Here is a 25035-nt window from a genome sequence, read left to right as displayed (position 1 = left end):
TCATAACAGATTCATAAATGCAACTACCCCAGAATAAGTTTTGCATGGAAAAAAAAAAGAAAAAAAAAGTTTTGCATGGTAAAGACACAATAAGCAAAGTCAAAGAAAAATGATAAACTGAAAGGAAATATTTGCAACTCATATCACAAAGAGCTCTTACAAGCCAATAAGGAAAAAACACCCACTCACCAGAAAGCAGGGGATGGCGAACCAAAAATGTAAATAAATAGCTCTATGAAAAGATGGTCAACCTCACTTTTAAGTTAATAAAAATTAATAAGAATGAGGATACTCTTTAACTACTGATACAGAAAGTTCTTCCGGGATATAGCATTAAGTAGAAAAATAGCTGGGCACTATAGTATTGGGTTGGCCAAAAAGTTTATTTGGGTTTTTCTGTAACAGCTTATGTAAAACCTGAACCACCTTTTTGGCCAATCCAATATATAGACCATGTTACCATTTATATATAAAGCATTAAAATAAGAATCTGTATTTGGAGAAACAAAGTATAGTTAAACTAATAAAAGTGGTCACTTGTACAGGACTGAGTGGATAGGCAATGGGGTGGGCAGGGATGTTGAGCAGAGAGTTTTTACTGTATACCTTTTTAGTTTTTTATTTTTGAAGCATGTAACTGTTCAGTTCAGTTCAGTCGCTCAGTCGTGTCCGACTCTTTGCGACCCCATGAATTGCAGCACGCCGGGCCTCTCTGTCCATCACCAACTCCCGGAGTCTACCCAAACCCATGTCCATTGAGACGGTGATGCCATCCAACCATCTCATCCTCTGTCGTCCCCTTCTCCTCCTGCTCCCAATCCTTCCCAGCATCAGGGTCTTTTCCAATGAGTCAACTCTTCGCACCTATTCAAAAATTCTAATAACAAATTAACTCCCTTGGTAAATTAAAAAACTTAAGACATTTTAGCTCATGTATTTCACTTCTCATTTTTGTTTATTTAACTCACAGAAAAAGGAGACAGCTTTAGGATATAGGGCATCCCTGATAGCTCAAGCAGTAAAGAATCTGCCTGCCAATGCAGGAGACACAGGAGACCTGGGTTTGATCCCTGGGTTGGAAAAATCCCCTGGAGAAGGAAATGGCTACCCACTCCAGTATTCTTGCCTGGAGAATCCCATGGACAGACAAGTCAGGCAGGCTACAGTCCATAGAGTTGCAAAGAATTGAACACGGAGACAAAAACTTTGAGTTCCTCAGAGACATACCGAAACAAAATGTGTAAATCAATGTGAAACTTCAGGTCTCCATTTTATTTTTTAAAGTAATTTCTGTTCTTTACAATGTGTAATCACACACACACAGGCGTGCACGTGCACCTGCACACGCACACATGCACACACACGATTTGAGATGGACAGAGAAACAAGAAGGATAATCTTCAAACACAGACTTCCCTGGTGGCTCAGATGGTAGAGCATCTGCCTACAATGCGGGAGACCTGGGTTCGATCCCTGGGTTGGGAAGATCCCATGGAGAAAGGAAATGGCAACCCACTCCAGTATTCTTGCCTGGGAAATCCCATGGACAGAGGAGCCTGGCAGGCTACAGTCCATGGGGAAGCAAAGAGTTGGACATGACTGAGCGACTTCACTTCAAACACAAGGGTAATTTTTTTTTTACAAAGTTCAAAATAGATTACATTTATGTGCTTTTTAGTCATTACACAATGTACAGACATGATCCATTTAATGATTTATGCTCCCCAAATGGTTAAACAATGAAGATTTTCTATGAAAGAGTATACATAAAAGCTTTGACTTTAGAAGCAAAGTACTGTTTCCTGCAAAAATCAACATCAAGCATATATCTTGTGTTTATCCTTGAGAATACTACAGTAGCAGTGCATAAATTCATTCTGTAAAAAGATCTGGAACATGATTTTCAAGAGACTCAATGCATTGTGCTCTCAGATAAAAATCCTAAGTCAAAAAATCAATTACTACAACACTAACAGTTAAAACTGCATATATATGTTAGAGATCAGAAGAGGCTATAAAGAAATGTAAATAGTTGTGCTTCAGGGGACTTTTTTGGTAAAGTTGTTTTAATAATAAATACAAACTTATAAATACAACTTAAAAAATGTCTCAGTGACTGGTATAAAATAGACAGATATCAAGGATTTTTTATATTGATACTTGGCTTAGAGTTTAAAGGTGAAAAATCATCTCCACATAAACCACCTGGCATTGGTAGCCCCAATCTGGGCTAGTACCTTACAGTCACGCAGAGGGCTATGGAGAAAAGATAAGTGATTTTTCCTCCTATTAACATAAAGCATTATCTAGAGGTAAAGCTAGGGTGTACCAAATAACTAAACAAATGTCTACCTTCCTTTAGAATTCTTAGACCAAATAGAATGGTCACCCTACTTCTTGGTGGCTGGACCACAACCTATTCTGCAGTTCATCAAATGAATTAAATATATCTTCTGTGAGACTAAGATAAGCATGATCCCTCAGTACTTTATGCTTTTTATTACTCTCTACATATTAACTGTAAAACTCTTATTTTAGAAACACCATGGCAACTGTTTATAATGATAGAGGACAAGGCATAGTTTACATAGGAACATTGATGTTCGTACCTAGGAAGTAAATGTACTTTTACTTTTAGGCTGGTCAGTTTGCTCTTTTAGGCCTTTAACTTTGAAGGACACATGACTGCAACAATCAAAGTGAATTAGAAAAAGGATGATAAAATAACAAATATCTTAATTAAAGTCTTTTGCATGGCTGGCTTAGATATAAAAAGAATTTCTTCAAATAATTTCCTAAGTGTCACTCAGAAGCCTCCTTGCTATCTGTAACATAATGTGCTGGAGTCCTTGGAATAAAATTATAGAGTAATTTAAAATATATATTATACATTTGAAATGATTCTAAATCATTCAATAGTTTGTAGCATGTTAATGGGGTGAAATAGAGATAAAAGGCAGTCCACATTCATATTTTCAAGATAAATGTACTTCAGAAGTCAACTGAACTCCTTGTTCATGTTCTAAGTATAGCCATTGTGATAAGACCTGAAAGAAAAAATTGGAGCACAGTTAAAGACACGCATTTTACAAAATCTTTATAGCACAAAGCCAGGCACTCTACCAAGAACTCAAAATAAATTTGAATTTTGATACTATACAGATACTATAACAGAAGATATCCAATATATAGCAATTGGCAGTCGTTGGATAGATGTAATTAAATCACTAATGTCTGGCCATAGTTAATTTTTTAACCATTAAATATATCTCTCACATTTTCCAGTCACATCAGCTATAATAATAGCAGACATGGCAGTTTAAAGTGTCAGTAAACGCAGCCAACTTTATCAACAAAAACAATGTAAGCCTATTTGCAGTCCAGTGTCCTAGAGCCACAAAGAGACAAAAGCATAGCATTTCTGCTTAGCTTGTTTCTTTTGAAGAGACTCCATACATAAGAATTTTAATAATATAAGAATATACTCGGTCCTAAATGAGTGGTTCTTAAAAAGTGAGTGATAAAGCACAGAGAAGGAAAATAACCACATAGGACTTGGGGCGATCAAAGATGCCCCAAAAGGTTAAGCTGAAGTAAGCCTAAAAGATGAACAAGAAAGACAGAAAACAGTAAGATGGGCAGGCATTTCAGGTCAGTGAATGGCAAGAACAAGGGCATGGAGGTAGGACTGGGGCTCCAGATGAGCTTTGGGGGATCAATAAATAACCTAATGGGCTCTAACCAAGGATTTATATTAGGAAGCAGCTAGACAAGATTAACTCAGAGAGGACTCAGAGCATGGAGAGTCTTCAGTGTCAAACTATGGAGTTATACTTCATTCTGTGGATTATGGGGAATCATTGAAGGTTGTTGAGTAGAGAGTGGTGGTGGTGAAACCAACACAGAATGAAAATCAACCTGACGGTAATGTGATGGATGATTTTGGTTGAGGGGGAAACAACAGGGATAAAAGGGGGAGGAATAGGGAGAGAAGGGACACAGATAGAAGTCAGGGAGACAACTCAGAAGACAATTTTGAAGTTTAAAAAAAGTGAGCACACCAAGGAACTGAAAAGAGTTGGCATCTCAAAAAAGGTGAGAGGAGACAATGAGGAAAGAGTCATGCATCACCAGAATCCTAATCTTTGACACATGGTAGGTATTGAATAAATGTTTATTCAGTTGAACTATTTAACTATAAGATTTCAAGCCAGGATGACTGAAAGAAATGATTCAATAGCAGACAAGGAAACTAGTTTAAGGAGAAAGGATCGCAGTATTAAACAAGGCTGTCTTATTCATCTTTATCACTGTATGTGCTTTGTGTATTTCCCTAAGGTCAGTTCCTAGAAGTGAAATGCTGTATAATGGAATGTATGCAGTTTACAGTTTATACATGTTTTGCGTGCATGCTAAGTCACTTCAGTTGTATCTGACTTTTTGTGACCCCATGGACTGTAGCCCGCCAGGCTCTGCTGTCCATGGGATTCTCCAGGCAAGAATACTGGAGGGGGTGGCCATTTCCTTCTCCAGGGGATTTTCCAGACCCAGGGACGAACCTGTGTCTCTTTCGTCTCCTGCAGTGGCAGGCGGGTTCATTTACCACTAGCACTACCTGGGAATCCCATACAGTTGTAAATCAGCAAAAGGACAATAATGGAATAAATATAGTATTTGGTACTAGATAAATAAGTTCAAAAGAACCAACAGTAAGCCAACAATTAAATCTTAAAATACACTTTACATCAACATGCTTCTGAAGCAATTTTTTGTTTGTTTTTCTTTAAAAAAAATCAAGCCACCACCATCACCCCATATACACATAAACCACCACTACCACCTCCAGGCCATAAAAATTGCCTACATAGGGAGGGGCAACATAGGGGTAGAGGACTAGGAAGTACATACTGTTGGGTATGAGGCACAAGGATGTATTGTATAACACAGGGAATGTAGTCAATATTTGCAATAACTGTAAGTGGAAAGTAATCTTTAAAATTGTGTTAAAATTTTTAAAAATTAAAAAGAATCAGTTATAATCAATAGACCTTAGGCGAGCCATTTAAAGATTCTGGGCCTTGATTCATGTTAGGAATGCTTGGTTTAGGTTTAATATTAGTGTTTCTATAACTGTCATGTTTCTACAATGTATACTTCAAGTGTTTAGGATACAATTTAGTCCAGAATAGATTTTTTAAAGAAATAATGGGATAAATAAAGGAATAATGTATTATTCTTTTCAAGAAAAAAAAAAACCTGCCTATGCTATGCCCCAATGCGTCTTTAAAACACTTACCTAAGATATAAGCAGCCACTAATTTTTGATTCACACTTAAGTGGAGGTAGAGAGGCACCAGCGATTCCACATCCCCCAGCGTGGGAAGCATCAGAGCTGCAATACACACCACTCCCAGGAAGACAGTCAGTAAACTAGGTCCTGAGGAGACAGTTCTGTTTTCTGCAAAAAGACAAGAATCCTGAGATTTCTTCTAAAAACAACTTAAGATAAAAGTTCATTCATATAGACTGGCCACCACTCACCAGGATTCTGGTGTTGATACTTTCCCCATCATTCCTGTCCCATGGGACCTTATCTGATACTTTCTCCATCATTCCTGTCCCATGGGACCTTATCTGTTGGACTTATCTGGAAGCCCATTACAGGATGGAATGTTCTAGTGGTCATCATCCTTTCCCCACCACCCCATTGGAATTTGTAGAAAGTGTTCGAGCATGTATCATCTGTGTATGTTTACAAATTACAGGCATAAGTAATGTACTATTATATTTAATATAAAATACACAAATAGAATTTTAATAGAATGGGCTAAAAACAGATAGAAATTGAAGTTCTAGCATTGTCTTCCTGTACCCCCATGCACTGCTTGTGTGTACTCCACCTTGGAGCCCACTGCAGTAGAGCTACACTACCTTCTGGGAGTATCCTTGGTAGACCTTGAGACAGGTTTGGTCCTAATAACTGCAGCATCCTGCTACCATTTTGGAAAATGTTAGGGCAGCAGAAAAGGTTCAACTTTAATGTTATTAAAACTGCCTATGAAAATTCTTGCCCTCCACTCTACCTGCATTTATAGTATAGAAGTAAGAAAACAGCAGAGACAATATCTGACAAATATTCTGCTAAATGAAATAACTCAGTCACAAAAGGACAAAAACTACATGATTCCATTTGTATGAGAAATCTAAAACAGACAAACTCATAGAATCAGAGAGTAGAATGTTGGCTACCAGGGGCCAGGTTGCTAATCAATGAGCATAAAAATCTCAGTTATGCAGGATGAGTAAGTTCTAGAGATCTGCTGTATAGCATTGTGCTTACAGTCCACAGTACTATATTGCACACAAAAATTAGTTAAAAGAGTAAACATCATGTTGTGTTCTTACTATAATAATATAAAATTTAAAAACATTTATTATCAGGTATGCCCTTCTACAGATCTGGCTGTACAGAACTATACAGTATTCATATGCATATTTTTAAGAAACCCACCAGCATTTTATGTCTTACAGCTTTTCCCACTACCCTTCTTTTCATTAAAAGAAATAGCCAACAGCAACACAATCTTTGTGTTTTATTCATGAAAAACACGGTTCATTTTATTATTAGATGCAGCTTTTCTAAATTATTAATACCTTAGCTGTTGTGTGAAGCTTAATTGAGCCTCACCGAAGCCAGATAGCTGAAAACAAATTCAAAGTTTACAGTGATTGTTGCTTGAGATGAAACAATAGCATAAATGCCTAAAAACCAGTCTGTCTTTTGCTAATGAATACGGTATTTTTGTACTTGTTGCAAAGGTAAGTTTCAAGGCAAATATTTCTGACAACTGCATTGCTCAATGCAAACCCACAGTAAAGATAATTTCAAGGAATTTTTACTGTTTAGAGAAATTTCAAAAACATTCACATAAATGCTTGACATTTTTCAAAGTGGAAAGTTTTTCTGATACTACAGGGTTGGAAAAAATTTACAGATACAGAAAAAAATAAGGGTTCTTCTGTAATCCCATCCTCTTAGAGATAACACTGTTAATAGCTTGGTATATAGATCCTTGCAGATTTTATAAATGCCCATATAAACATGTAAAATGATTTTTTACTTAAATGAGACCATATTATACATACTGTTCTTAACTTTTTCCTCTCACTTAGAAAAATATTTGAATCTGTTTTTATGTCAGTATATTGTGTTGCTGTTTAGTCACTAAGTTGTGTCCATTCTTTGCAGCCCCATGGAATGAAGCCCGCCAGGCTCCTCTGTCCATGGGATTTCCCAGGCAAGAATACTGGAGTGGGTTGCCATTTCGTTTTCCAAGGGATCTTCCCCACACTGAGCCACCAGGGAAGCCCATTCTATTAAATCCTTGTAAATGTCTGCATGACATTCCATCTTTTGAATATTTGTAATTTAATCAATTCCCAATTTATAGACTTTTAGGTCATTTTCAATTCTTTATTATAATCAGTAATAAAGAAAGTAGTTTTCTTAAGCCAAAGAGCACTAGCTCAAACCTGGCATCATACATAGCATTTTTTTAGTAATATAATTAAGATAAACCCACTAAGATTCAGATGAATCCTTTTAAAACACCTTTTTCACGACCTGGGCTTTGGTATTTTGTGAAAGTATGCTTTGTGGGTTTCTCTTCAATTTCTGTTAAATGAAATATATATATATATATATATATATACATATAATTATATTTATGCTCATAGACAAGGTCTAGAAAGTAACACGGAACACATAAAGGCAGATTTGTTAAGTGTGTGGGATTATAGGTATTGTTTCCTTCCTTTAATTTGTTACTAAGATGTCTTTTATACAATACATAAACTTGAGAAGAATTTCTCATTTTTACTGCCTTTCACTACATTTTAAGATCCAAATATCTTGAGATAGAGCCTCTAGTCATTTTTCCAGCAAAACTCAAAGAGAGAACCTCACAATATTGTTGTGCCTATAACATACCTAATAAACATTTTCTACAGCTAAAGACATGCAAAAATAATGACTCCCATAGAACAATCTCAATTTGTTTCAACATTCTGGTTCAGAGAAACATAATGAAAAACTTAGAATTCCATATACTGGAAACCACACATAATTTACTATTAATTTAATAAACAAGAGAAGCTAAAAATATCATTTTGTGAGCCTAGATTGAATAACTTACTGTTACACTCTATTACTTTACTCAATTTCCTGCCATATTATTAGAAGCATTGGGGTAACTACCCACAAATGGGACTTGCTGGCCAAGACTGTGGGGAGTGAGGAGCTCTACTGTGGTATTACCCTTGCTCTACAAAGTAGCAGGAGCCTTGGAAACTTTTAAGACGAAGAAAAACAATCTAACAGACTACCAGGTGAGATGTCCGGCCTTTCTACTGAGGCCCATGCACACATTTCCTGTATAACTACTCTGTGCCGGGCACTGTGCTAGGTGCCAAGGACATAATCATGAACCAGACAAATAAGGTGCCTGCCTTCTTGAGCTTCCTGACAAGGATGGCTTAGAGAGGTGTTTCCCTCCCCCCCCAAAACAGAGACTACCATGTACTATGTCAATATTACCTATTTTATTCATCTACTTACTCTAATTTTACATTTAGAACAATTCTCTTTTTTTTTTTAATCTTGTTCGAACAATTCTCTAATGTACCTGAGATACAAAGTTTCGTTATAAACATAAAATAAGAATAAAATGTTCAATTAATACACATTTGTATTTTAGGATGATTTTCACTTGAATTCTAACAAATTTAAAAAGAAAAGAAAAAAATGTATGTAAAACACTAAACCCTCTTGGGCATCACACCAGTCTGTTAAATACAAAAGTGATCTCCAATGACCACTTGACTTGAAATTACAAAATTAACACCCCAAACCAAACACTCAGATGGCCTTTCTTCTATAGAAGGCATTTGAAAAGAGGAATTTTGCATTTCACATCTATTTATAAGTCATTTCACAGTATTGACTGGACATCAAAGTGACATTTGACAGAGATTCTCTTTCAGCTTCAAAACATGAAAAACTAGTCCTGTCAGTTAATCACAGCTGCTGAGAAGAAAACAATCTAACTAACTACCTAATTCCTAGTCCTGGTATCACTAGTGAACCCAGGCACTCCCTGCATGGAAAGAGAAGACACTTGCCTCCAGCGAATGCCTGTCTTGTCAAAATAAACACTCTAAGATGAACAAACTGATAGGAATTGATAAATTAATGTAATGACAAGTAGATGCTTTTTATTCCCTCATATATAATGTTTAGATTTCAAGAACAGGTGCTATCACATTCATCTATCACAATCAAAAAGTCACCATGCTTTTCTATGGAAAATTTTCTCTTCCTCCCTTTATAATAGGGTTGAAGGGAGATAATGAGACGATCAAAGGATGGGGGAATGATGTCCAAAGAGTTGACTACGAGGATAGTGTCGATGTTGAAAGAATATATCATAACACTCCTGAATATCTAAGCTGGAAGGAAATGAGGAATGGAGAGGGATTCAATTAATAGCCCACAGGGGAAGGGGATATTATAATCTACTTAGTTTAATTAACTTCAACTTTAATGAGTTTTTTTTTTTTCAAAATTATATGAAAAGCGCACCAAGCTTGGCCTACTGCCAAGCACAATTTCTCTCCTTCTTCGAATTAATTCAATGAGACAGGATATAGGAAAGTCACAGAAACAAAAGTACAGAATTGCCAAATTGTGCTAGCATTGTAAAGTACAGTGCCTGCAGTCTCAGGTTTTATAGACTGAGGAGCTCTGGCAATGACTTCCCCTGCCTTACAGCCCCGTCTAGTGGAGTTATTTTCTCCCCTAAAAGGCCAGCTCGAGGCCTCTTGTTCAATTCTAGGTACCTAATCTCTACATTCACTTTTGCAGTAGTCAACTAGGTTTAGAGTGGCAGGTTATTGTTCTAGTAATTATTCTTTGCTCCCTGATTCATTTAAAGTAAGAAACATGTAAGACCTCAAAAGGACTTTAAACACAACCCAAACTAAAAAAAAAAACACACAAAAAAACCCAACCCAACCCAAAGTACCTGGTTGAAACGACTGCTCAAAAAATAAACTTTCAGTTAAATGTTCTTTTATTCTTTTTTCCTCCTCTTCCTTTTGTTGTTCTTTTGCAGACGGGAGAAGAGTAGCCACAACCTCTTTCCTTCCTAAAGCCTTCCTCTGGCTTTGCTCGGAAACTTGGAGACGGAATTTGTCTATTACACCATAGTGACAGGATCGGACATCTCTATGACGAATTACACTGAAACATTGAAAAAGAACAAATGCAGTTTAGGTTTCAAACAGAATTCAGCAAGAGATTTCATACACATTAACTGAGTGTAACCAAATAGTCAAATACAGAAACTTGTTAATGATGTCTTTTTTTTTAAAAAAATCACAGTATAACCCCAAAGAAGTGGGTAGTTCTTAAATATTTGATGAATAAGAGTCTAAAATAAAAGGATAGGTAAAGGAAATTCCTTTTCACAATGACATTTTTTTCCTGGATATCTCTGTGTAGCAATATTCACTAAAGAGGGTATACGAAATTGTTTCTTCCCCACAAAAGTCTCAAAAATTCCTATTGCCACTTATTTATTGTTCAAATAACAAAATAACAAACCTCACTCTAGACTTCAATTAAAACTGAAGTCCATGCACAAAGGCAAAAATAAGCAATCGAATAAGTAGTTAATCCAGTAAGACAAATGCAACAGAAGGCTAACAAATCATTTCTGTATTTCTCTGAAAAGAGTATAAAGAAGTGTAATTTTTTATGAAAGTTATCTTCAGTGCCAGTCATTTTTACTTTATTCTAAATAGAGAACACAAAACAATTAGGTCAAAGGTAACACATTTATGGGGCAAGATACTATATTTCTTTTGGAATAGTCCTTGCTTATCATGTACACAATGAAAATCAAAGAAATATGCAAAAAAAACATATCCTCAAAGATACATCATTTTATGGCTCTGAGATGATGAAAATATATGCAAGAGAAAGGACCTCTGCTTCTTACTCTCACTGAAGATTTAAAGCAATAGTTTACTTGGTAGCTTAAATTAAGGGCTGGTCATTAGATCCATCTGGTCACCACTAGTTTTAAAGTGAAAGTTAAATATGAACAGCTTGAACAAACAATCATTTATCTGACACTTTAAGACCAAATTATCTGGAAGAGCTCAGCTAACTTTTTCCAGATGAGTAATTATACACTTGCTTCCTGTTTGTATAGACAAACTTTCAGTTTTATTACTGAATCATTTCAGATGAATTTATATTACTATTGTTCTCAGAGTGTAGCATTATTAGTCCCTCAAATGTCACTATAATAGCAAGATGTTCCAAAGAAGGCTAAATTCCCTATTCTAGCTAGAGAAATGTATAGGATTAAGTTAGAACTTTAACTCCATAAATCTCTCTGCTATGACTAAAAGCACAACCATGAGGAAATGTTCATGGAAATATTAACACACACCTTGGCTCCAACATAATGAATTATTATGTGGCCAACCTGTTTAGAATTTCTTAGAAACTTCTTAAAAAGAATGTTGATAGACAAACTCTCAGCAAAAATTCAAAATGTAATGAGTGCCAAGGTGGAGCATCTTTAATAAAAGATCTTTTGCAAGTTAAACACATAAATATCAACACACTGAAAACATGTTACCAGGAAGTGATTTTGACTTACATATCCATACAACACTGAGGCTTTACTGCACCTGCAGCGTCAACGACAACATACTTATTTGGAGTAGTACACAAAACTGAAAGAAAAAGTCACAATGGCCATTAGTGATTTTTAAAAAATTTTAGTTTCTACAAGTCAAAAATTAGTAGGGAGTAGTTCAAATCGATACAATAGACCTAGGAGACTCACCTTTGAACTTCAAGGCAAACTCATAGGGATTATAGAGTGTCAACACTTGCTTATGTGTTGACTGGTCATCTGCATAAAATATTAGCTCTGTGGGAAACACAAAGACAGGAAGATTTCCTTCCACTAACTCTGGTTGTCTTTTTTGTTGATGCATTGGCACTAAATCCCCCTCGCTGAGGCGTCGGTTTTTACAGTCTCAAATCTATTTGGGGTTTTTCTTAAAAATCAGTTAAAAACTCCAAAGCATTTTGGCAATCTGGAAAGAGAAGAGAGAAAGCCAGCTGAGTGATAACTGTTTTTCATGAGCTAGCTGTGACTAGCATGGTTAGCATACATTAAAACAATCCCCAAATCATTTAAACGTGCCTTTTGACTTTTCCTCTTGGCTTACTTATACAGGTTCTACTAAACTCTGCAAAGAAACTTACACACGCTCCTTTCACATTCGGGATATCAACCTATGATAAGTTACTTACAAACTTGAATACAGGAATAAAGAAGGCTTCCTATTTAATCACCCTCAAAGAGGTGTGACCCAAGGGTTGTCAGTATTTTAAAACCTCAGACTTAAAAAAAAAAAGAATACATTTTGTTACAACATATTTTATGTGAGCCAATCAGAATTCTTAAAGAAGAAAAAAAAAATAAAGTAACCTTCCATGACTTACAAGGGAAAAACTCAAGACTCACTTTTTTAACACTCATTATTCAGTCGCTAAAGTCATGTTTGACTCTTGGTGACCCCATGAACTACAGCACGCTAGGCTTCCCTGTCCTTCACTATCTCCTGGAGTTTGCTCAAATTTATGTCCATTGAGTTGGTGATGCCATCCAACCATCTCATTCTCTGTCACCCACTTCTCCTCCCGCCCTCAATCTTTCCCAGAATCAGTCTTTTCCAGTGAGTCGGCTCTTCACATCAGGTGGCCAAAGCATTGGAGCTTCAGCATCAGTCCTTCCAATGAATATTCAGCGTCAATTTCCTTTAGGATTGACTGGTTTGATCTCCTTGCTGTCCAAGGGACTCTCAAAAGTCTTCTCCAGCACCACAATTTGAAAGCATCAATTCTTTGGCACTCAGCCTTCTTTATGGGCCAACTTTCACATGCTTGGACTTCCCTGGTGGCTCAGAGGTTAAAGCGTCTGCCTCCAATGTGGGAGACCTGGGTTCGATCCCTGGGTCGGGAAGATCCCCTGGAGAAGGAAATGGCAAACCACTCCAGTATTCTTGCCTGGAGAATCCCATGGACGAAGGAGCCTGGTAGGCTACAGTCCACGGGGTCGCAAAGAGTCGGACACGACTGAGCGACTTCCCTTTTCCCTTTTCACATGCATACAAGACTACTGGAAAAACCATAGCTTTGACTATATGAGCCTTTGTCAGCAAAGTGATTTCTCTGCTTTTTAATACATTGTCTAGGTTTGTCATAGTTTTTCTTCCAATGAGCAAGCTCTTTTAATTTCGTGGCTGGAGTCACTGTCTGCAGTGATTTTGGAGCCCAAGAATATAAAATCTGCCACTGCTTCCACTTTTTCCCCATCTATTTGCTCTGAAGTGATGGGATCGGATGCCAAGGTCTTCATTTTTTGAATGTTGAGTTTTAAGCCAGCCTTTTCACTCTCCTCTTGCACTTTCATCAAGAGGCTCTTTAGTTCCTCTTCCCTTTCTGCCATAAGGGTGGTGTCACCTGCATGTCTGAGGCTATTGATATTTCTCCCAGCAATCTTGATTCCAGCTTGTGCTTCATCCAGCCCAGCGTTTCTCATGATGTACTCTGCATATAAGTTAAATAAGCAGGGTGACAGTATACAGCCTTGCCGTACTCCTTTCCCGATTTGGAACCAGTCCATTGTTCCATGTCTGGTTCTAACTGTTGCTTCTTGTTGTGCATACAGGTTTCTCAGGAGACAGGTAAGGTGGTCTGGTAGTCCCATCTCTTTAAGAATTTTGAACAGTTTATTGTGATCCACACAAAGGCTTTATTGAAGTCAATGAAGCAGAAGTAGATGTTTTTCTGGAACTCTCTTGTTTTTTCTATGATCCAACAGATGTTGGCAATTTGACCTCTGGTTCCCCTACCTTTTCTAAATCCAGTTTGTACATCTGGAAGTTCTCAGTTCACGTACTTGTGAACAGTAATACCAAAGAAGTTCTCGCATTATTGCAGACGTTCTAGGCCCCATATTAGACTTCCCAATCTGGGGATCCAGGAAAGGGACTGGAAATCCCCAGGGAATCTGACTTTGGAGGCCAGCGGGATTTGATTACAGAGCTTCCACAGGACTTGGGGAAACAGAGACTCTTGGAGGGCGCAAACAAACCTTGTGCGCACCAGCATGCAGGGGAAAGGAGCACTGACCCCACAAGAGACTGAGCCAGACGTGTCTGTGAGTGTTTGAAGGTCTCCTGCAGAGGAGTGGGTTGGCAGTGGCCTATTGCAGGGACAGGGGCACTGGCAGCAGCAGTCCTGGGAGGCATGTGTTGGCATAAGTCCTTTTGGAGGTCGCCTCTAGCCCTACCACAGAGCCTGTAGACTCCAGGACTGGGCCTCCTCAGGTCAAAAAACTAGTAGGGAGGGAGCACAGCCCCACTCATCAGCAGACAATTGGATTAAAGATATTTATTGAGCATTGGCTCTGCCCACCAAAGCAAGACCCAGTTTGCCCCATAGCCAGTCCCTCCCATCAGGAAGCTTCCACAAGCCTCTCATCCTCATCCATCAGAGGGCAGACAGAGGAGTCAAGAACTACAATCCCACAGCCTCCAGAGGAAAAACCACAATCACAGAAAGCTAACCAAAATGATCACATGGATCACAGCCTTGTGTAACTCAATGAAGCTATGAGGCATGCTGTGCAGGGCCACCCAAGATGGACAGGTCATGGTGTAGAGTTCTGACAAAATGTGCTCCACTGGAGAAGAGAATGGCAAGCCACTTCAGTATTCTTGCCTCAAGAACCCCATCAACAGCATGAAAAGGCAAAAAAAAAAAATCATTACAACAATGCTTTAGTTAGTGCCTTCTGGCAGCATGGGTGGGACAGTTCTCTTAATCTTTTTTCTATTGAAACCCACAAACAAAAATGTCTTGAAAAGAAGCCGAATATCCAAACTTGCTGAGTTTTCTATGAAAAGTCAAGTCAGTAAGCAAGCCTTGGCATGCAAGTGGCACCATGCCTCCCCTCCTACATCAGTACACAAGCTTTGTGAGAGCTATTTTCTTCCAACTTCAGAGACCTTTTTGGATTCCTTCTGGGGGTCTTGAATATGTTCCAGAAAGTTGTAGCTGGCAGAAGTCTGCCTGTCTGATAAGTAATGTTTCTGCATTTATTTCCTAATCTAATTTTGATCAACAACAGTCTTATTTAGTTAGCACCCCAAATATGGCTTTGTAAAATAAAATGTGAAAGCAAAAATATACAATCACAGAAAATGTCTGAGTTTCACCCTGTAGATCACAGCTTTAGAATAGGCCACAAACCATTTAATACTTTGCACTCAGGTTCTCATACACTCAAAGAGAAATATTAACAAATGATTACATTGTTTGGTTTCTACCAGCTATCAGGGCTGTGATTCTGACTGGGGCTTTGTCCACTTTTATCAAATAGAATACTGTATAATCATGTATGCACATTTTTATTCTTTTTTCCCAGCTGAACATTGTTGTTGTTCAGTCGCTAACTCATGTCTGACTCTTTGTGACTCCATGGGCTGTCCTTCAACATCTCCCAGAGCTTGCTCAAACTCATGTCCATTGAGTCGGTGATACCAGGCAACCATCTCATCCTCTGTTGCTCCTGTCTCCTCCTGCCCTCAATCTTTTAAGTGAGAAAGTATGTCAAGAGCTGCACAGAGATACAAAAATGAATAATGCACTGGCCTTGCTCTCCGGAGACTCTAGTCTAACTGACGAGAAAAAACAAATATTTAAGCTACCTTTATTATAATGCATACTGCTGTATATAAAGTGCTAGGTAATTAGAAGACTGCCTGGATAATTCTACCTGGAAGAGAGGCCAGGAGATAATATTTGGGGTGGCCCTTAAAGAAAAGAAAGGCTTCTGTGTTGGGGGGAGTAAGCAGGGAGGGCATTCATTCCGGGGGATCAGCATAAGCAAAGACACAAGAATGTGAAAGTAAGGAAGAACCTTGGTAAGGTCAGCCTCCACAGGCTGCCCCAGATCCCACTTTCTATTTGTACACTTTACAGCATGCCTGTAGCTCATATGTGTTAGGTTGTTGTTATTGTTTTGACTAAGCTCAAAGCACTCGACATTTTTATTAATAATAATATTTTACCACTGTTTAATTTTCAACAGATTACAAACTTCTTATTAATTATATATACCGAATGAATTGATATATGTAAAGCCTTTAGCACTTGCTATAGGCAAGGTGCTACTCTAAGTATTTGCTGCTATTACTAAATTAGGAAAAGACCAGACAGATAAAAAATGCCAGAAGGCCTCTCTTTGTCCAGTATTCTTTCCACTATACCAAACTAACTGTCCATTTCAATAAAAGAAAACTAAAGTTATTCTGAAAAGCATCTGATAAAATTATTTTACTTCTGAGTTTTTATTTGCCATGAATTTCATTCCTTTGTTAAGAGCTATACACATTTCTATTTGTATAATGTACTCCTGGAAGTTTGGGATATTTTTTTGAATAGAAAATGATAAGCCCTACAATTTCTTAATAAGCTTAGCTATCAGGAAAAGAACAACCAAATTTGGCATCACTAAATAATATTCAACATCTTACTCTAAAATTCAAGGTGAGAATTTAGCTTATGATAAAAGGTAGCATCTCTAATTTGTGGAACATAGTTCAGTCAAATATTGATAAGATCAGGTATCCACCTAGAAAAAAAAGTTGATTTTATGCCTCACTCCTTATAAAATTCCAAAATTTAATTGTGATAAATCCCAAATGGAACAAAGCTTTCAATGTATTTTTAAAAACACAAAAGCACTAGAAACCATGGGAAATCTGTTTTTTATATAATCTTAGGCTCTCTAACAACCAGAAGCCAAAAAATAATAAATTCAACTATATAAAAATTTTTAAAGTTCTGCATGGCAAATAAATTTTATAAGTAAAGCCGAAAGAACATTTTCAATTCATATCATAGGCAATGTGTAATTCCCCTACTATATATAGAGGACCCACAAATCATTTAAAAAAAGATAATGCAATATAAAAATGAGCAAACACTGTAATATTTTATAGAAAAGGACATACAAATTGTTTTTAAAGTTACAAAAGTATGTGTAACTTCATTCACAAGAGAAATACAAACTAAATCTATACCGAAATACATGTTTTTACCTGTCAAATTGGCAAAAATAAAAATATTTGACAGTACACGGTGGGAGCAATCAGGCATGTTCTTACATTGCTTGTAAGGATATAAATATAAATTGGCACATCCACTATACCTACTAAAATTAAATGCACATAACCCTCAGATCTAGAGATTCTACTTCTAGGAACGTGTTGGGCATAAATATTTCCCTTGTGTGAAATCCTGTATGAGAAAGGTTTGAGGGATTTTTTTTTTGGAGGGGGGTTGTTTTTTTTTTCAGCACTGAGTATTAATAAAATAATTTATGTGAGGCACATAGAATGAAGTTTGGCATGCAAGTAGGGCTAGTTGTTGCAACAGCAAAAGATTGGAAACAGCCCAACTGGTCACTAATAAGAGATTCATTATATTAAGTATGATATAGTCATTTGTTGGGATACCAGCTATCTATCAAGAAGAAAGGGGAAGCTCTTTGGCATGGTGCAATGTAGACTGTAGGGTTCGCTACTATTTGTGTGGAAAAGGGAGATAAAAGACTGTGTAAACCTCTTTTCTTGGATATGGGTAAAATACCTTTGAAAGGACAGCCAGGGCTGCCCCTGGCAAGACAAACTGAATGGCTGGGGACAGGGGTGAGAGGGAGTTTTCTCTGAATACTGTTTTATATCTTTTGAATTCTGAACCACATGAAGACCTAATTTAAAAGTAAAAAAAAAAAAGTTGAATCAAACAACAACTCTGCTAGAGGCTAATTTGAGAAAGGTGCCAGTTTTGAAACATAAGGAATTTAGAAACCATGTGTGAAAAATCCGTTAACTGCACTTTCCAATTTATGATCTTTTAATAACATTGAAAACCTTAACCTATGTGTTAAATAGAATGATTTTAATTATTTAAGATAAGTTTATATGCAATAGAAACTCAATACAATGAGAAAAACTAAGATTTATTTAAGATGACTTGCAAACCTAGGAAAATGTAAAACTTTGTCACAAAGGAGTATGAGACGGTTTATAGATCTGACTGAGAAGTCAAAATTAAACACACAGAACAAGTGCTAAACTCTTGTTTCTAACCTCAAGAAGTTAGTTGGCCCAGGTCAGAGTAGATTATTAGCTTTAAATGATGGCTTAGTAGAAATTCTTATTTTTGAATTTTGAAGCTTTCTCTTTACGAGTTAAATATTTTCCCATGAATCATGAATAGGCTGTCTGTCCCCTGGTCACCATTTTCAGCAGTTTACTATTTCTTTTCAGATTTCTGTTGCCATTTTTCACTTATCTTGGCTAAGATATAAATTGCCTCCCAAACTCCAACCAGTGGAGACTAGGGAGGAATTAGCACCAGGTCACCAGTGCGATATTATAGACTCTGCCAACAAACACGATGGAGCGTGACACCTGCCTTTAATTAATGGTTTTCCGGAGACTAACACTTTCTTTTTGCTCTAGTCAACATTGCAAAATGATAAAATGCAAAAATTCTGGGGACAGATTATACATTAAGCTGGTAAAACCTCACGGCAAATCAGTTAATAAGGTTGCTTTCCGAAAGTCAAGCACACACAGAGTCAAAGAATGTCAGCTCCTAACCCTTCTCATTTTACCAATAAGAAAAGCAGGCCCAGAGTGGTTAAGGGTCTTACCCAAGGTTGCACAGGATATTGGTGGCAGAACTCTGGTCTTCAGACTCACACTTCCCTATACAATAATCATCTCCTCTGTGTCTCAGTTCAAAAATCCTGCTTCCCTGATGCTGATGGCCATTCATGCCCTCATCTCTAGAAAATTCCCCTGCTCTTCCATAAAAGAAGAATTCTCAAAGGATGATCCAAAATTCAAGTCTTGATGCATGTGTTTCCTTTTCAGTTTTATCAAGGAAAAAAAAAAACCAGACAGTTTCACTTACTAAGTTGCACATACTTTCTTTTCCTGATTGTGAAAGCAGAGCTATGGCTGTCAGTAACCAAAGTTTGAGCTTCCTTTGTGGCTCAGATGATAAAGAATCTGCTTGCAATGCAGGAGACCTGGGTTCAATTCCTGGGTTGGGAAGATCCCCTGGAAGAGGGCATGGCAACCCACTCCAGTATTCTTGCCTGGAGAATCCCCATGGACAGAGAAGCCTGGTGGGCTATAGTCCATGGGGTCTGAGTCGGACAGGACTGAGCGACTAAGCACAGCACAGCACAACCAAAGTTTACTTTATTCTTCCTCTCTGGACACCAAAATTTTACACATTCTTCAAAGCCTACTTCAAATGTCCCCTCTTTGTTGACTTCATCTACTGCTCTGATCTACAAGGATCTCAGTAATTTTATTACATTATTTTTTAATGTACTTATTGGATAGAGTGAATAATTGACATTTGTTTTATGTGGAGTAATTATGACTCTCCAGATTTCAGGCATAACGCTATATTGTTTTTCTCTGGGGTTGTGTTTGTTTTGTTTTGCTGTTTTGTTTTTTGCATCTGAAGACTAGAGATCGGTGTTAGGCATTAGAAGATACTGAACTCAGCAGTTAACCTACAGGTGTCCACTAATAACTGGCTCCTCCATCAGCTCCCTTTCCCCATAGCTGAACACCCTTTATCCACAAAAGACAGGCAACCGATCCCAATTAGAGGAACAGTAAATCTATAGTGGCTACTTGCCATGGGCTGGGGTAAGAGAAAAACGGAGAGCATCAGCACTCCCAGCTGCCTCTCCCCTCCTCCCTCCCTCCCACTTCCCTCTCCTCATCATCCCTGCCTCCTCAGAGCCCAACTAGGCCAGCAGGGTTTAGAAATCTGAGGCTCTGATATACCCCCGACCTTACAGAAAGACAATACCACTGGGAGCTCCTGGGACCGGAAACTGCCTCATCCTTTTCCTCTGTACCTAAAGCACAGAAATGCAAGCATGAATGAAATTGGAAAGAAAACCTTATGTGTGCACACCACCTTGTGACCAATTTGCAAACTACTCTCCCTCCAAAAAAAAAAAGAAAGCCTCAACACACTGAAATCGGCACCTATACTTTCTACCCTCAGTTCTGGGAGGAGACCAGTACTCCAAAGTGTGACCATTTTCTGTCCTCAATTAGGATGGACCAGAGGAAGGGGAGGACAAGGCTCTGAGATACACAGGGACGTTTGCCCTTTTTGTGGGGGTAGGAGGCTGCAAGAAAAATGAAAAAAGTAATTCTTGGGGATTCTTGTATCAAAGTGGTTCAAAGTTTGAAACAGTTAAGGATGATTCGAAGTACAGCCTCCCCCAGAAACTAGTGACCCATTTGCGTGGCTACAGTGCACCAGCTACTTACTACCTGTCCCTGGCTCTTGTGTTTACTGATTAGGGTACCCAGCTCCACCTTCAGGCCAGTTCCCCTTTATCTGGGCATAGAGGCTATCTCTTTCTACCATACATGGTGCAGGCACTGCCAATGGCCAACTGAATAGTGTATAGCGAAGAGCAATATGTTCTTTTGTTTTACTCTCACTGGTATTAAAACCTCTCTTGCCTTCCCATTTCATAAAGTCAGCTTTCCTCATCTCTGAGCTTCTAGTATTATCTATTAGGCTTTTTAATGGCTGGTCTGTTCCTAAAATTGACTCTTTCACAAGCAATGTTCTACTGTTCACACTATATTAGATGGTTCACTGCTCAGTATTAGGCAATTTTGTTTTTATACACTTTCTAGTTTTTGTATAATTTGATATCTTACAAGATTGACTGCTATAAATGATATGTATTGCTAGGCTCTTACATATTTACGATGTAAAAGTTGAGTAGTGTACGTTTTAAGGTTTAAAAGAAATAAGGATGGGGAATTCCCTGGTGGTCCAGTGAATAGGCCTCTGTGCAGGGGGCACGGGTTTGATACTTTGTCAGGGAACTAAGATCCTGCATGCTGTGTGGCATGGCCAATAAATAAATAAACAAAAGAAATAAGGATGCCCTCTAATAATGTCTTTTTAAAAACATTTCTTTCTAACTAGTTATTTGCAACTTTTGTTTTACAAAATCCCAATATGTCTTCAGTTATTTCAAGATGTATGTACAATTCTCAAAGTCCATATTAATTAACTATATGAAATACATATGTTGCTATGTAGAGCACTCTCAGAAGTTTGAGGATCACAAATTATTTCAACAAACATTTACTGAGCACTTATTATATACCAGGCACTATGCTAAGGAATATGGAGAAAAGATGAAATCATGGTCTCAGCCCTCCAAAAACTCAGTCTAGTAGGAAAAATGGACATACACAGTAATTAGGATAAGATGTGAGAAGAGTTAAAATGCTGATAGATACAAAATCCTCTGGGATCATAAAGAAAGTGACAGTCTGCCTTAAATAGGGGTTTGCAGTAGGAGTGGAGGGAGATGGGGGTGAATTCCAAGCAAGAGTATTTGTGGAGGCTTGAAAGGGACTCTTAAAATGAGCTTTAGCATTGCCTATGGTTAAAAAATAGCATGTGTGGGGGAGCAGCAAAAGAGAAGGCTGGAAAGGTAAGCTGGAGGCAGATGGTGAAAATCTTCTAAGCCAAGTTTGAGAGGTTTAGACTTGATTCTGGATGCCAGCGTTTCTCAAAATGTGGTACCACACCACCAGCAGCAGCTTCACCTGGGAACTTGCTAGAAATGCAAATACTTGGGTCCCACCTTAGACCTATTGAATCAGAAATTCTGGGGCTGGGGGCCCTGCTATCTGGTTTTAATAAGCCCTCCGAATGATTCTGATGCACACAATGCTTTGAGAACCACTGCTGCAGGCCAAGGGAAGCTTGGAAGGATTTAGAGCAGGGAACTGACTGGATATGGTCAGAAATAGGAAACTGGTTGCCACTCACCACTCAAGCACAGGGTCTCACTCCAAAGTATCTACCATAAAAAATAAATAAATATTAAATGAATGTGGCATGGAGAGGTGAGGGGCTACACTAAGGCAGGAGTAATGGAGAAGAAACAGATTTTAGAGATTTTTTCAGGTGGCTCAAGTTGAATCAGGTGACTAGGATATATCCATACAAGTGTGACCAAAATGGTTTTTATATAAAAAGCAAGCTATGATCTTGTCGACTGTATCAATTACTGAGTGTTTTAAGAAGTGAGCCACACAGACTCTAGAAAAAAGGGGAGGTCAAGAGCAATTTCTATGTGTTCCCACAGGGTCAAGAGCAAAGGGTACCCTGGCGTGTACATGAATCTTCTGACCTGCTTGGCGGTTCTACGTCTCCCTTGAAGTTAATAAACTGGTATTCATATTAACATAGAAATCTTTTGTGAGTTTGGTTAGTATGAATCAATCCCTGAGACTGACAGTTTCTGAATGTGCTGGCAAAATGCAATTTTGAAAACCTGATACTTGTTCTGATGATCTAATCAAGGTACTGCCAAGGTGAGAACCTGCTATAGCTTTTTTATTCTAATTTCATCACTGACCACATAGCCCATTTAATTCAGGTAGAAGCTGGAATGAGTGAAAGAATCAGACTTTGTACTATGCCTTGAAGGTCAAGAAAGTCAGGAGGAACTGTTATTTCTAATTTGGAAGGCAGGATTTAGCTGAAGCAATCTTCAATTTCCTGACAGAGAGGAGGGAGAGAAAGGTACAGTTCAACCTCCATGGTTAATTTACCTAATTACCTAATGAGAATTTTGCAGAATGCAATTCCTATTTCTACTAGGACTCTAGGTACTTCTTATTACTTACTGTATGTTCCTTTTAGTTGATACCAATATCTTGGCTTATTTAACCAGCTTATTTTATCCAAGAATAGTGCCCAATCAAAAACTGCACTATTTTGTGGAATGTGAGAGCTATAAGGGGCTCTGGAGATTAAAACAAAACTTTCATATTACAGATGAAGAAATGGAGGGCCTCAAAGAGTAAATCACTTAATCTATTTATTGTAGGGCAAGGTTCTCCAGAATGCTACAAAGTGGCAAAACAAGATTCAGAACACTAATAATCTCTTTCAGACAAAATTTAAATTTTCTCTTTCATCTTAAACTTTTTAAAATCAGAAAAAGAATGAATTACTTTATTGAGCTATTAGAGACATGGGAAGCGTTTCTTGCAGTTTCTTCTTTTCTGCTTTTCAGAAATTGGAGTTAAATGTAAAAGATCCATGAGAAAAAAAAATTGAAAGTAAAAAATTTAGGAAGAAAACGTGCAAGAACAATTTAAGGGGAGAAACATGCATTATGTTATAAGCTATTTGTTCTATTTTCTATCTTTGCCTATAACATGGTAATTTTGTACTGAATACTGTCCATTACATTTAAATATATTTTATAAATAAAGGGAATTAAAAAATTTCAAAGATCCTGGTATGTGAGTAAATGTCTTACTCTGAGAGTTCTAGAAATGCTTCAGAAACTAGCTTAATCTTGAATCCTGTTTGGTTAAGTAGATGTGAACAACTTGAAAGGAATATGTGGCCCTGTTTCCTGTTTTCCAAACTTCCCACTGCTTTATAAGGCAAATATATGTGTAATCTAAAAGCTGGTGTCCATCCTCTATTCAATATCCTGTATATGATATTTTCTCTGCAGAGATTTCCCAGCACTTAGAGGAAACAAGTGGACAAGAATTTCATCATCAAGAATATATTATTCCAAAAAAAAAGAATATATTATTCCCGTGTGTGCCCTGCCTGAAGAAGTAGATTTGCCCCTTCTATCTGGAATTCACATTAACACAATGCATTCTGAAAGTACACCACTGTTTTTTAGGCAAGATCCAAAGGACCCAATTTTTCAGGTTTCTGTCCTCTTTAGCGCCCTCAAAGATTAAAAAAAAAAAAAAAAACCATCTGGACTTTTTCCCCCCAAGTTAGGTCTCCTCGATTCTACTGGGACAGAAATGCTACTTCCAGAGAGGAGAGATGTCAGCTACTTTATCCAGAGGGGACATCACAGAGCATTGACGAAGGGTTGGAAGGCTGAGCAGGGAGATCAAACGGTCCATCCTAGGACTTCAGCTCCACCAGGTTGGGGCCCTGCCTTTCCAGCCCTCGTCCCCACACCGGCCGGCTCCATGTGAAACCGGTCATGTGAGCCTGTTTACAGCCGAGCAGCTGGTGCAACCATCAGGATCCGTGCGGAGGTCCAGGAAAGGAAAAGATACAGGCCACGTACCCCTTACCCCCCACCCATTACTGATATTTCAAGAAGGCGTTTCCTGTCACTCCCAGCCTCTCCGCCCCACTCATCGCCCTCCAGCGATCCCGGGACGCCTCACTCCAGCCCCGCCGATTTCCTTCCAATTGCTCGCCGCGGGGACGGGCTGGGCTGGAGGAAGGGCGAGGACGGTGACAGCCCGAAGAAGGAGTCGACCTCCCTCCCCTAGCCCTCCTCGAAACATCCACTAAAGAGCTGTCCCTGGAGTCGCATCCCCGGGGCAACCGAACTCTGCCTGGCAGCCACCGGGAGGATCCCGAGCCAGCTGCCTCCGCCTGGGCAAAAGCGAAACACACAAGAGCCGGCCCGACACTGGGGCGGAGATCCGCGATCCGCGAGGCAGTTGACAGTCAGAGATGGGGCAGCAAGGACTCCATCTGCCTTCCCCCCACCTCCCACCCAGGTCCCGGCTCCGCGGAGCCCGGCTGTCAGTCACAGAGCCAAGCTCTGGGTTTGGGTACGGCTCATTCTTTCCGCGGGGTCTCTCGGCAACGTAACTTCCGCGTCTTCCCGAAGTCGGAGAAAGTGGGTGACGGGACGGTGGGGGACTCTCACCTTGGCAACACCGGCTCCTCGGAAAGCAGCTGCGATTGCTCCCTCCGGTCCTTTGTCAGCATCTCTAGGCTGCACT

General features: G+C 38.6%; 1 protein-coding gene across 1 annotated transcript; it reads right to left on the bottom strand.

Moving 5' to 3' along the window:
- Positions 1 to 1251: 1251 nt before the first annotated feature.
- MOSPD1 (motile sperm domain containing 1) lies at positions 1252 to 25035 on the bottom strand. Its single transcript, XM_081566450.1, has 6 exons — positions 24960 to 25035; positions 11922 to 12177; positions 11733 to 11808; positions 10083 to 10300; positions 5297 to 5458; positions 1252 to 3047 (listed from the first exon to the last, which is right to left on the bottom strand). Exons 2-6 carry the CDS (start codon positions 12073 to 12075, stop codon positions 3016 to 3018), a joined length of 642 nt encoding a protein of 213 aa, XP_081422576.1. The 5' UTR covers positions 12076 to 12177; positions 24960 to 25035; the 3' UTR covers positions 1252 to 3015.

This window comes from Giraffa tippelskirchi, chromosome X (genome assembly GCF_054371585.1).
Source record: "Giraffa tippelskirchi isolate mGirTip1 chromosome X, T2T-mGirTip1v1.2.pri, whole genome shotgun sequence".
Classification (NCBI taxonomy): Eukaryota; Metazoa; Chordata; class Mammalia; order Artiodactyla; family Giraffidae; genus Giraffa; species Giraffa tippelskirchi.
Note: the sequence above shows the minus strand (reverse complement) of the source record. Positions and strands in the feature narration are given on the sequence as shown.

What these genes read in the sequence shown, in the direction of transcription:
- MOSPD1 (XM_081566450.1), bottom strand. Translation starts at nt 12,075, where the DNA reads ATGCATCAACAAAAAAGACAACCAGAGTTAGTGGAAGGAAATCTTCCT. An exon ending in GTTTGCCTTGAAGTTCAAAG is followed by an intron (nt 11,809 to 11,921) that starts GTGAGTCTCCTA and finishes TTTTTCTTTCAG; the next exon opens with TTTTGTGTACTACTCCAAAT. An exon ending in CCTCAGTGTTGTATGGATAT is followed by an intron (nt 10,301 to 11,732) that starts GTAAGTCAAAAT and finishes TCAATGTTTCAG; the next exon opens with TGTAATTCGTCATAGAGATG.